The 12,875-nt window shown below is 29.2% G+C and overlaps 1 protein-coding gene across 1 annotated transcript; it reads left to right on the top strand.

Moving 5' to 3' along the window:
* Positions 1 to 5,255: 5,255 nt before the first annotated feature.
* On the top strand, positions 5,256 to 11,389 carry LOC123299716 (nose resistant to fluoxetine protein 6-like). Its single transcript, XM_044882026.1, has 13 exons — positions 5,256 to 5,376; positions 6,040 to 6,257; positions 6,728 to 6,951; positions 8,081 to 8,157; positions 8,255 to 8,448; positions 8,550 to 8,710; positions 8,771 to 8,939; positions 9,003 to 9,184; positions 9,893 to 10,016; positions 10,083 to 10,272; positions 10,810 to 10,952; positions 11,155 to 11,263; positions 11,330 to 11,389. Coding segments are annotated over exons 1-13 (1,839 nt in total). The 5' UTR covers positions 5,256 to 5,375; the 3' UTR covers positions 11,377 to 11,389.
* The last annotated feature ends 1,486 nt before the right edge of the window (positions 11,390 to 12,875 follow it).

Raw genomic sequence — 12,875 nt, 5'->3', positions numbered from 1 at the left:
TTTTAGAAATATTCTTTCTAATAAGAACAATTGTATACGTTTTTGAAATCGACGAAATCGAAGTGCTTTCTGTTGATTACAACGACCTCATAAAATTATTTTATTGTGTATTGACATATTTAAAAATTTAAATAATTCATTTTCTAATCTTATTTTTTATATATACAAAAAATAGAAAACAATACTATATAGATTTTTTTTTGAGAAACTCAAGTGGAACTTAATCTGTATAATAAGTAATAATCGAATTACAACTAATGAATCGTTTGATTTTATCAGCTTTTCATTATAACTTGTATACTAGAATTAATTATATGTGATAAAAAATACTACAATGAAAAACATCTGGTGAAAAACCACACAAAACCTCTATATATAACAGCATGTGACATAGCAGAAATCTCTGCATTCTGTGATGAAGCAATCCTTAGAGAGCAAAAAGTTTCTTTACTAAAGTGATTATTGAAGCCTTGGGATGGGTCTGGTGCGACCCTTGAGATCTACACGAATAACTTCACAGTAAAATAAACAGTTATAAAAAAAAATAAAAATTAAAAACTTGACCGACTCGAAACTACTCGACCAGATGTTATGAAATTACATTTTGCCATTAAAACGCTTCGATCGACTCCTCAACGAAATCGATAACATTTTTTGTTCGACCACGGTACGTACACATACATACACACACACATACTGATACTTCTTCTTCAAATTAGTTTGAATGCCTTGTCCTGGACATGAAATGTAAAGATATGTTGAAAATTTTGATTTTGAAAATCGGACCCATTACAATAACTTCCTATTCGCTTCGTGCGTGAATTTCGTTTCCATGACAACGATACACTACTTTAATTATAGAATTGTATGGATGCATATATAATTGTATGGATTGCATTGAAAACTTACATTTAAAATTTAATATTCTTGTTTCACAAATTTAAATAAATAATTATGATAATTTACATTTGAAAAATAATATTTGTACAATTTGATTTCTTATTTTCACAATTTTTAATGCATTAAGTTTAATTAATTAGTGTTTTTCAATCATTTTAATTTGACAGTTTCTATATCATTAACATGTAAAGAATTGCAAATTAGTCATAACAGCCTCCTTTATCTCCAAAATTTTTCACTTAAAGCGCTGGCATCGATTTTATTATCCCTACCATGACTACGCACACAACGAATACTGGGGAGTATAGTATGTATACTAAGGAGAATATTTTGACATTAATAAATTTTAAGTAATGTACTACGTACAAAAATTTTTGTAATTTATATACGGAGGCTTAATAATGATGTAGGTGGCCTCTGTTATGGACATATATGTCACAGAAACAAAGGTTAAACCCCATTATTATTATATACAGAGGTAAAATACTGTAATTATAAGCTTTTTATATAAAAACACTAGATCAAGATCATTATGAAATTTTTCCTTTCTAAAGAAATATAAATGTGTAAATTAAATTTCAGAAATGTTTGACTCATTTGAATTATTTAAAACACCGATAAAATCATAATGATTTGGATTTTTTTATCTATGTGTTTTACAAATTTGAAACAATTGAAATTACCTTGACAGAATCGTCTCTATAAATTTTTCTAATTAATACATAGATATGTTTATATAGTGATTTTCAAGTACAGGAAGGAGCAAAAAATCAGTACTCAGTCATGAGAAAAGGAAGAGGTGTACAAGTTTTTTCAATTTCTTAGCTCAAAGTATTTCTTTTTCGGTTATCCTAATGGAAGTGACGTTACCGTAGAAATAAGAATACAGAATTGATTCCGTCTGAGTTTTAACATCAATTTAAAAGATTCTGATCTTACCTGTCATATTATCTTTCGTTGAGTTAATAAGCTTTGGTTCGAGATTAAAAATAAAAATCTACGCAGATAGGTGTACCACTAATGCAACGTAAGATTATATTTCGTAAGAAACATATTAAGAAAGTATATCATCCTCTAACCTCCGTAATGTTACAGAATTCAATATACATAATGCAACATAATTCATAACAACGCTTGGAAGTAGTTTATTAGCCCATTCAACGTAACACTTCTAAGTCTTAAATTCCTTCTCACTCCTAGATTCTAGGTTACTTTACTTATGTAAAAAGAAAAACTCCTTAATAATTTCATTTTGATTACGTTTATTGGTCCTACTTAAAATTTCCGTACGACCTTTTGCAATTACGGTGAATATATGGTTAATTCTGTATCCTAGGCATGATAGGGACACATGAAATAGAGTTTTTTCTCGGAACTTTGAAATTCTGTTTGCTTATTAATGTCATACTGATGGTGATGGTATTTTCTAATTTGTAAAAACTAATTGTAGTCTTATATTTAACGAATATCCTAAAACAACTTTTTTTTTAGTACTATGGAGGGTAGTAGTTAGGAAGACCATCTAAGTTTATCAAAAAATGTCCATCGAAAAACAGCAAATTCCTTGCTTCTGTAAAGAAGCAAAAGTGTATGTTTTAAAAGAAGTGCTCAAAGAAATAAGAGTAGAATTAGAAATCTAAACAAGTTATTAGAGAAGGATAGAGAAGTTCTCATCAATCATTCTTTTTCAGTGTCATGGTTTTCAGTGTCCTGATAAAATTCTGAGGACAAAAGAAAACCTACATATTTGAACTTCTATATGAATAGTATTTTTTGATGCAGATTTATAAATACAGCCTGTATATTATAAACCTGCTTAAACGATTTAATGTTTATAAATATTGAGCCATAAATATTTATTGTCTTACTTAACAGACTGATCACAATCTGCATTACTTTATTACTCATTATTCAATAATTCATAATCTAAGTTTTAGTCAAACAATTGGACTCTGATACACACCGCGTATAATTAGGCAATTTTATAAAATAACATTTGTAAGATTATTCTGTCAAAAATATGTTATAATGATTAATATCTTTAATTTAGATTTTATATTACAAAAGCCATTTCCAAAAATCATAGATAGTGTGAATCATAATATTTTAAGACTTTTTTCAATTATCGTTACTGTCCTGCGATACGTGATGGAAACTGTAAGCAGTAATTACTATTTCAATATTATTCAAGTGATCATATTGCCTCACCAATATTTTTCAACACGGTTTCGAAAAATTTTATGATATATGATTTTGATTTTTTGTATCTTATACATTCTAGGCACCTTGAGCCAACAATTTTTAAAAGTTTCGAAATACCATTTTTGTTTTGAAAAATAAACTTTTTGTAGTAGGTGATAGTGTAGTTCCAGAGATAGAAATTTACATTTTTGTATTTTTTAACCATTTTTCAAAATATAGCAAACATAATCATCTCCTCATAGCACTTATATTCGAAATTTTAAGCTCTCGATGATTTTGATTTATGGTACAAGATGTGTGATCCATGGTACAATATCAAAATGTACCATGGATCACACTCTAATGTTCCTTCAATCATTCCCACTAATTGAACATGTAGGAACAAGGAACAACATCATATAAGAACATTCTTAGGAACAACATCATATAAAGTATGTGAGTGACATCATTGAAAATCTGCAGGTTTTTCCTACAAACATAGAGGATGCTTTTGAGCGTCCTTTCACAGTTTCAACTGGTATTTTTATTGATTTGGTGTCAAATAGCCTTCGTTTATTCACTTTTACTCCTAGTCAACACTTTACGTTTTGTTCAGAATTCAAACATGGCGTAGCAAAATATCCAACACAAAGTCATAATTTAGGTGAAATAATTATTTATTCCATAAAATATTTTTCTTAAAAACACAGCTGTGTTGATTAACTTAAAAATAACTTTGATGATAAAATAAGGCTTTAAACGTACAGTTATTATTTAGGGCTTAAATCAGAGCAGATTTTCCACTGAATATAATTATTTATCTCTTCAATTAGATATTTGAAAAACAAACAAATTAGTACTTATTACGAAAAATCAAAATTTAATTTGATTAGCACTTGAGATATGATTTATTAGTGATGTTAGGAATACACGTGCGGACACGTACGTACATAGGTATGTAGTTTGTATTCACATTGTACTTTAGATTTAAAAAATATCACATCATTATATAAGAAGCTTTAATGACGTGGAAAATTGTGTTTCATTTATGCCAGTATTTACAAAACGAAATTCAAATCTTTAAGGGACAAGCTTTTGTTTTGTACTCAAAAAATACTTTTTTCTATGAGTCGTCCATACACGAATATTTGTAAAAGCTGAAGGCGCTCAATTTAAAACATCAAGAACGCATCGGAACGCCTCAAGTTTTAAAAAATAGTTATGCAAGACTCATAGAAAAAATATTTTCTACTTTTTTAAAAGTTAGATGTATGTCAAATATGATGAAAGCGTTGGGAAAGTCATGCTTACCATAAAAATTCAATGATTCAATCGGTTGAAGATATCTGCTTCAAAATTGAATTGAAGTAAACAAAGGTATCGCACTAACAAATATTTTTGTTATCAATAATATAAGAGCATGGCTTCCATATAAATGAAAATTTCTGAATTATAAATCATTTTTAAAATTTTTAGCATTACAAATTATAGGTAATTACCAAATACTTATTTTAACAATTTAAAGAAACTAATTAAAACTTGATTCACTTTAATAATAAAACTAGAAGAACGCCCCGGCTTCGCACGGGTGCAATACTGATATTAAACATACTACAAAATGTCTTTATATACAAAAAAGTGTTTATTTACGACATCACTTTGAAACCTACGAGTACCTTCTTCTGGAATCACTGTATGTATGTATTTCAATTTACCAGACAGAAAACCTTTATTTACCTGCACCTAGTGTTAATTAATGCACAGAGTCTCCAGTATTTCATTCCTATCTTAAATTTATAATAAACTGGCATGCAAATGTTTTGCGAGCAATAAACCTCTATATTATATCTCTATATACAAAGCGGATTAATAACGGCACGGTTCTCCCGGGAAGCCAAAACCTTGCACAGCTCCGGTACTACACTACCAGTTAAAGATACTAGTTGTAGATAAAAGAAATAAGATACCTATTGATTACCTAAATTTAAAGATAATGAAGAATAATGCATGTATATATAAATATCTCATAGGCTTATTAAAACCTAATCACCGATTAATTTGCTTCCATTCACTTATTTTCATTGATGTTCAAAATGAAAGCTCTAATTTTATTTACATTATTTTGTGCAAATTTTCTTTTAATTAAAGCCCAAAATCAACCATGGATACCTGATTTTAATTTAATTAAATTTTATACACTGCAGTCAAGTGCAAATTTAAGTGAATTGTGTCGAAAACAAAGTGATATTTATTATAATAGTTTGGTTTACAAAAATGAATTGTGGTCCAAAAAAAGTAAGAAATTTTTAGTAATATACTAAGATCTGGCCATAAACTTTTGACCTTATCATATAGAGACTTTTTGCTCAAACAGAAGTTTTTAAATTTTTTTCTTTAGCAGACTATTTTTATTTAAATATCACAAAAATATCAAATGGACACCGTTGAGTATTCTCATTTCCTACCAACTATCTATTCAAATTTCCAGCTCTTTCTATTTAACGCAAACTTATCCTCTTTTTCCGATCATACTACTATTAGACCGTGAGATACTAATTTTGTTTTTTACATACATACTTGAACCTCGTGAATGGCTTCTTTTGAGGGGTCTACCAAACTTTCCTCTACGATTTTTTTTCGAAAAGGCTGTGTTTTCAAATGAGCTTGATGGCGTCATAATTGAGTTATCGTTTTGAAAAAACGCAGCAGAGAATTTATCTGACAATTTATGTTGTATCACACAAAATGGTATAAAATAATAATAAATATGAATGATGTCATATACAACTTGTTTACTTAGGAGATTCGGTCACTCTTAAAGGAAAATTTTTTAGAATAAGATATACCTAATCTAATTAAGGAAGGGACATTTTATCAAAATTGTATTCTACCTCTGAAAACAAATAATTGTTCCGAAATGCGCAAAAGCTGGTACATAATAAAATATCTCTTTTACAGTGATTGATGCATCATCAAAAATGCAATCTGGATTTTTATCTGGAAATTTTGCAGATATGGGTCAATTCGATCAATGTTTAGCTATTAACTATAAAGTTGACTCGATACATGGTAAATTTTGTTATACAAAAATAAAAATACCTTTATCCAAACAACATGAATTTTGGGAAACTGATATTCAAAATATTAAACCAAAAATAACAAATGCTGTTCAACTGGTAAGTAATTAAAATTTTTCTATAGTTTCTGTAAATGGGTGTTTATTTATACTTCCATAAGTACAAATTAGGTTAGTCAACTAGAGAGTTAAATAATTGATGTTTACAAAATTTAAAAAATCCTCGATTGTGTGTCAAGTACGGAACCCTATATTTGCTCTTGAAACATAGCTAAGAACATTCTCCAATAAATTACCTTTCCATTAGAGCCTTCTCCTAAAGGAACCGATTTTGAAGATCATCGCCACTATTTTAGTTATTTCGGGTACGAAACCCTCAACTTGCAATTGAAACATAGCTAAGAGCACTCTCTATTAAATGGCTTTGCAAATAAATCAAAAACAATCATAAATCGCTTCATCCGTTTAGGAGCTATAATGCCACGGACAGGCAGACTAATACACACTCATAACAGTCAAACTACACCCCACTTTTTGGTGTAGGAGTTAAAAATAAATTTTTATTTTTAGTTCATAGCCCCAAGATGGGGTGAGATGAATGTTCTCACTTCTCGATGGTCCTTTTGTGTTCCAAGTGGATGTACAGCTGAAGATGTTAAGTCACATTTAAATTCATATTTTAAATTACCAAGTAATCCGATTATACCGGATCTAAAAATATTTAATGTTGCTGAAGAAGATTGCCATAGTTTAGACTCTGCATCAAAGCTCAATGGTGGCGACTGGACCGTATTGTAAATATTTTTTACACTTATACGGGGTGTTCCAAACCACCCGTCCAGGCTGATTATTCTGAATAGTTTTCAAAAAAAATTGAAACGAAAAAACACGTATCAAATATTTTTTGAAACTCTATCTAACCAAACCAAAAACACCCTCCACCCTCAACCCCTGTTAGGGGTAGGGGGTGTAACTTGAAAAAATCAAATGGAAACCCCTATTTTTTTCTGCAGATTTGGATTCTTCAGAAGAAAAGACAAACATTTTGTCTAAGAAATTTTTCCCGATTTTCGGTAGATCACGCTACAATCGACAAAAATCGTTCTTTTAGATTTGGCATTAGAATTGCAGTTCAAGTGAAGGCGAGAAAAGTTTTTTGAGTCGAGAATAGTTATTTTCAATTTTGTTTTTGTTTTTTTGAAGAAAAGACTATTCTGTTTTTGTTTTTCATATTTTATTATGATTTAGAAAAATTATTTTTGTAAAAATGTTTTTTTTTATTTTGGAAAGTCTGAAAAAAAATTAAATCTAAAATGATTCATATCTAATTCTTTCTAAGAGCTTTATTTAGCATCCTCCCAATTGTCTAGTGGTTTACCTCAATTACCGCAATTCGACATTTTCGCTTCTTTTTTATTTTCGTTGAATTTCTAACTTTTGTGTTGCTTTTGTTTTGTTTTTGTTTTGGTTCTGTGTGTTTGTGTTTTTATTTTTATTTTTACTTTTTCGTTTTGATTTTTGTCATTGAACGGCGCAATTCTTATTCCAAATCTAAAAGAACGATTTTTGTCGATTGTAGCGCGATCTACCGAAAATCGGGAAAAATTTCTTAGACAAAATGTTTGTCTTTTCTTCTGAAGAATCCAAATCTGCAGAAAAAAATAGGGGTTTCCATTTGATTTTTTCAAGTTACACCCCCTACCCCTAACAGGGGTTGAGGGTGGAGGGTGTTTTTGGTATGGTTAGATAGAGTTTCAAAAAATATTTGATACGTGTTTTTTCGTTTCAATTTTTTTTAAAAACTATTCAGAATAATCAGCCTGGACGGGTGGTTTGGAACACCCAGTATATATTTCTTCTTGTATGAAAATAAATTCAAATCATATTTTTTTCAAATATTTCAAATATCATTTCTTTTTTCAGGGTAATATTTATTGGAATAGCTTGTTTTGTTTTATGCAGTACAATTTATGATGTTTACCTACATTACACGGAAAAGGGTAGGAGCTATTTCAATTATAAAGAAAATAATAAAATTAATGCTCTTCAACGAAAGAGCTCAACGAAACAAAATTTTAAAACTGTTCTCATTTTCAGAATCCACACAAAAAATCTTGATTGCCTTTTCATGGTTCTCCAATTTTAAATCTTTAATACGAATAAATAAAAATTCTGATCAGTTACCATGTTTAAATGGTATTCGATTCTTAAGCATTTTATGGATTATGCATGGGCATGAACTTTTAACATTTATGGGGAAAGAAATAGTAAACCAAAACGAAATATTCCAGGTAAATATCCTTTTGAAACAAACTCAAAATAACGCAACTATAAAAAAACACCTAGCATAAAAGCACAGATTATTTAATCATCTTTTCCTTTTAAACTAAAGTGGGCACAAAATCTATGGTCTTGGTTTACGATTGGAAGCAGTGTATCAGTGGACTCATTTTTCGTTTTGAGTGGTTGTTTATTAATGTATGGATTTTTAAAATCACAAGCCAAAAATGTACCTTTTAATGTTCCGTTAATGTATTTTCATCGTTACGTAAGGTATACAAATAGCTTTAAAATTTCCAATTAATTAAGTCATTAAAAAAGTCAACATTGTAGATTAACACCCGCATACTTGGCTGTTATTTTAATTTACTTAACGTTATTAACACATATGGGTTCAGGACCAATTTGGAATGAAACTATTGACGGCTTACACACCACATGTCAAAAATATTGGTGGTCTGGGATATTATACATACAGAATTATGTGAGCGCCAATGACAACGTAAGTAATTATTTGTATACAAAATTGAGCGATGGAGGTTTGACCTCAAATGTTTATTTTTAGTGTGTTGCGCAAACTTGGTATTTATCTGTTGATATGCAGTTGTTCATAGTTTCACCACTTATTTTATTAAGTGTTAAATATTGGCCTAAATATGTGCCGTATTTATTTCCTGCATTAATTGTAATTTTCACAATAATACCAACTATCATTGCATGGCAGTATGACTTAGGTCTAATGTTGGGGTAAGTTTAATTTACTTTTAAACTAAACTAAACACCCGAACTAAAAAAAGGGGTGTTATAAGTTTGACCACTTTGTGTGTGTGTCTGCCTGTGGCATCGTAGCCCCCGGGGGGAGGGGGTCTCAAAATCTAAATATTAGCGCGACGTATTTTATGAAGTCTTCTCCGCTTATTAAAAAAATTCTTTGATTGTACTTTTTTATTGTACGTGGAAACCAATGAACGTTGGTCAACGAAAATCGAAAGGGTATAATATATTTTAAGCAGTAATAATAACACTAGTTTACCTACTATTTGTCAACTAAAAACTACTCCTGAATGAAATTGTCTTTATAAAGGCCAATTCAAAATCAAAAAGTATTTACGTATGAGATGTTAGACAATAATGAAGAGAGCACCATCGGAGGCATTCCAATATAACCTTGTTTGTAAGCTTTATGAAGGCAATAAGACAGGTAAAATAGTAACAACAAAGTTAGAGTGAAAACATGCTGAACGTTTCCAATACACTCCGAATATTTCCATTCTACCTCTTTCACAAGGAAGCCTGGTGTCTTAGTTAGCCACTCTCTGAAAGAAACTCCTACAATATATTTAAGTTTTAAATTCGAAGGTCAAATTCACATTTTTGTAGGGTTATTAATACTCTTCTAATAAACACAGACATGAAACTATTATTAATAATGACTAATTTTTATCGGTGTTTTAGTGGTGGAACAGATTTCGCGCATTATTATGCTGCAACATATTCGCGCGCTGGTCCATGGATAATAGGACTTTTTTTGGGATACATTTTATATAATACAAAAAATAAAGTTATTCGAATAAATCGAGTAAGTATTTTTTATTGAACTCTTTTTTGTGTTTGAATAATATTAATTTAATACTTTTAATTTTAGATTTTCGTTGCTTTATTATGGCTTCTTACTGCTGTTGTAATGCTGTTTATTGTATTTGGCAATTATAAAACATTGCGAAGTGATTATGTAAAGCACGAATCTTATGAGACGATGTTCATTGGATTACATCGTAATATTTGGGGTCTTGCTCTTAGCTGGATAATTTTCGCATGTATGCATGGATATGGAGGTAACTAAATTTAATTTCTTTAATTCGGGATGGCATGGCAGAAATATCGGAAATTCTGTTCGGGTTAGATATTATTGGATATACAAGAAAAATATTAAAGAGAAAACCCTCGAATAATCGAATAAAGCTGGTTCAGGTGTAAGGGTTGGTGGCCCAATGGCCCAGTTTCAAAAATTAATTTATTTAAAATTAGTGATTGTCTGATGGCATGGTATAAGCATAAAGAAAGTGTATTCAGACTCTCCCGACTAACTAAAAAGAGGGGTGTTATAAGTTTGAAGTATCTGTGTATCTGTTTATCTGTGTGTCTATCTGAGGCATCATAGCTCCAAAAAGAATGAGCCCATTTTAATCGAGGGTATTCTAAACCATGCTTCAAGTGCGAGTTGAAGATCTATCTTCAAAAGATTGAGAAGATTTCCTTGAAAAAGCTAAGAACACTTTCGATCAAATTACATTTGGAACTTTTAAATTAAGTTAATGATAATTAAGAATAAGTTTTCAACTGATTAAAAATTTGAAAATATTTTTTTCCAGGTCCAGTAAATTGGTTTTTATCGTTATCTATGTTCCAAGTGTTCGCTAAACTTTCATATTCAGTATATTTACTACATTTTGGTATACAAATGATTCGTACTGGAAATAATCGAGTAAATTCATATTTTTCAGACATGTCGTTGGTAAGAATTTTCACCACTATACAAAATAATGAGTTATCTATGGTAGGAAGAGTGAATTGTTATTCTTAGACAGAAAATTTCCCTCGAAGAAAATGCCTGTTTCTCAAATGTCCATGTACTTTAAGAATACATGTAAAATTTGTTATGAGAAATGCTCACAATATTTGCATAAAAAAAATTAATATCCATTTTAATTTTCTAGTTATTTTCATTTTTTGGAACAACTTGTATAACATTGCTAGTGGCAATGATATGGGTTCTAACATTTGAATATCCTTTCGCTGTTATCGATAATCTCATTATCGGTTCAGGTAAGTCGATCATTTCGATTTATATCATTAAATAAAAATTGTAACTATGTTAATTACATTTTGCAGTAAGTGGAATGTTAACAAAAAGATCTGGTAAACAAGAGCTGAAATAATGAAAGAAATCACACGAATGTCTAAGATATTCTAAGATATTATATTTGAATATTCATTGATATTTATATTTTTTATATTTGTAGTTATTTATTATTGTAGTTAATTTTATTAATTTTGTATATTAATTATTTATTTTAAAAATACAAAAATTATCTCATTATATTTTGTTTGTTTTTAGTCTTATTTGGGTAAATAATTGTTTGTCAAATAATTGTTTATCAATATAATCATTTTTAATCTAATTATTAAAAGCGAAAAAATTATTTTTATCCATCATCTTAGCAAATACAGCTTACAATTTTTAATTTTAACAACTACTAGAATTATTTTTTCCATATGTTTTAAAATTAATATAAGTACATACTTAAATTGAGCTCCGGGAAAAAATAACAATTTCAAGTTTCAAACTGACTCAGTTTAATGTCAAAAGTATACCTTATTTTTTAAGAAATTTTTGCTAACGGGGCTCCATTCACGATTAGACAATCTTTGGTCTGAATTTGCTTCTCATGCCCGATTTGTTGTAGGAAAAACAAATTTTTCAAGAAAGATGGTTTGGAACACTTGTTAAAATCAAATGGCCACCTCGATCTCTGAACTTGACTCCAATGGAATACTTTTGTTGTGGTTATTTTGGCATTAAATTGTTTTAATTTCATTATTTATTTTCACTTTTCAAATTGGCATAATTTTCAAAAAACATGAGGGAATTTGGAAAAATAGTTCAAGAACTCAAGTAATTAAACAAGCAAAAAACTAAATTTGTTTTGGATATCAAAAGTTATTTGCTGTATCTGCTAGGATGGTGGATCAAAAAAATTTTCATTAAAAAAAGAAACTGGATCAAAATTTCGTATCCTAAAAAAGTGGTGGATCGTTAAAACCTGGCCATCTTGTATATATTCTCAGATTCAATTCTAGTAAGAATTTGCAAGAAGTTTACGAAACCATGATTTCCATTCAAAAGCTAGATCTCCCATCTAACACATCTTTCAATAACATATAAGAAAGGACCATTTTGATATCAGTCTATCTTCAATCTGCGGTTATGCAATTGAGAAATAGTCGAAATTGAGAACTTATAAAACGTCAAATTTTTTTAATTTTTTGAAAATACTAATAAATAGAAATGTTGAAATTTTTTTTTTTAGTCGATAAGAAAACTAATTCACTCTTTTAGTACGACAATATGAAGATTATGAATCACCCAAAAAGAAAATTAATTTTTTCGATATTTTGCCACCTACACAATCATTTTTCAAGTGAATTTTAATTTCTAGAAAGTACAATCTAGAAAGTGACTATTATAATCCTATATTACTGGATTTTGTTTATTGACTAATTTGGTTTTTTATTTATTTATCTTTTTATTAGACTGATTACAATCTATAATATTACTCATTTTTCCAATATTTCATAACCATTCAATGTTTTAGTCAATCAATTGGACTTTGAAGCTTTTGCGTACATTTACTCAATTTCATGATATATCAAAACA

This window comes from Chrysoperla carnea, chromosome 5, assembly GCF_905475395.1.
Source record: "Chrysoperla carnea chromosome 5, inChrCarn1.1, whole genome shotgun sequence".
Taxonomy (NCBI): Eukaryota; Metazoa; Arthropoda; class Insecta; order Neuroptera; family Chrysopidae; genus Chrysoperla; species Chrysoperla carnea.
Note: the sequence above shows the minus strand (reverse complement) of the source record. Positions and strands in the feature narration are given on the sequence as shown.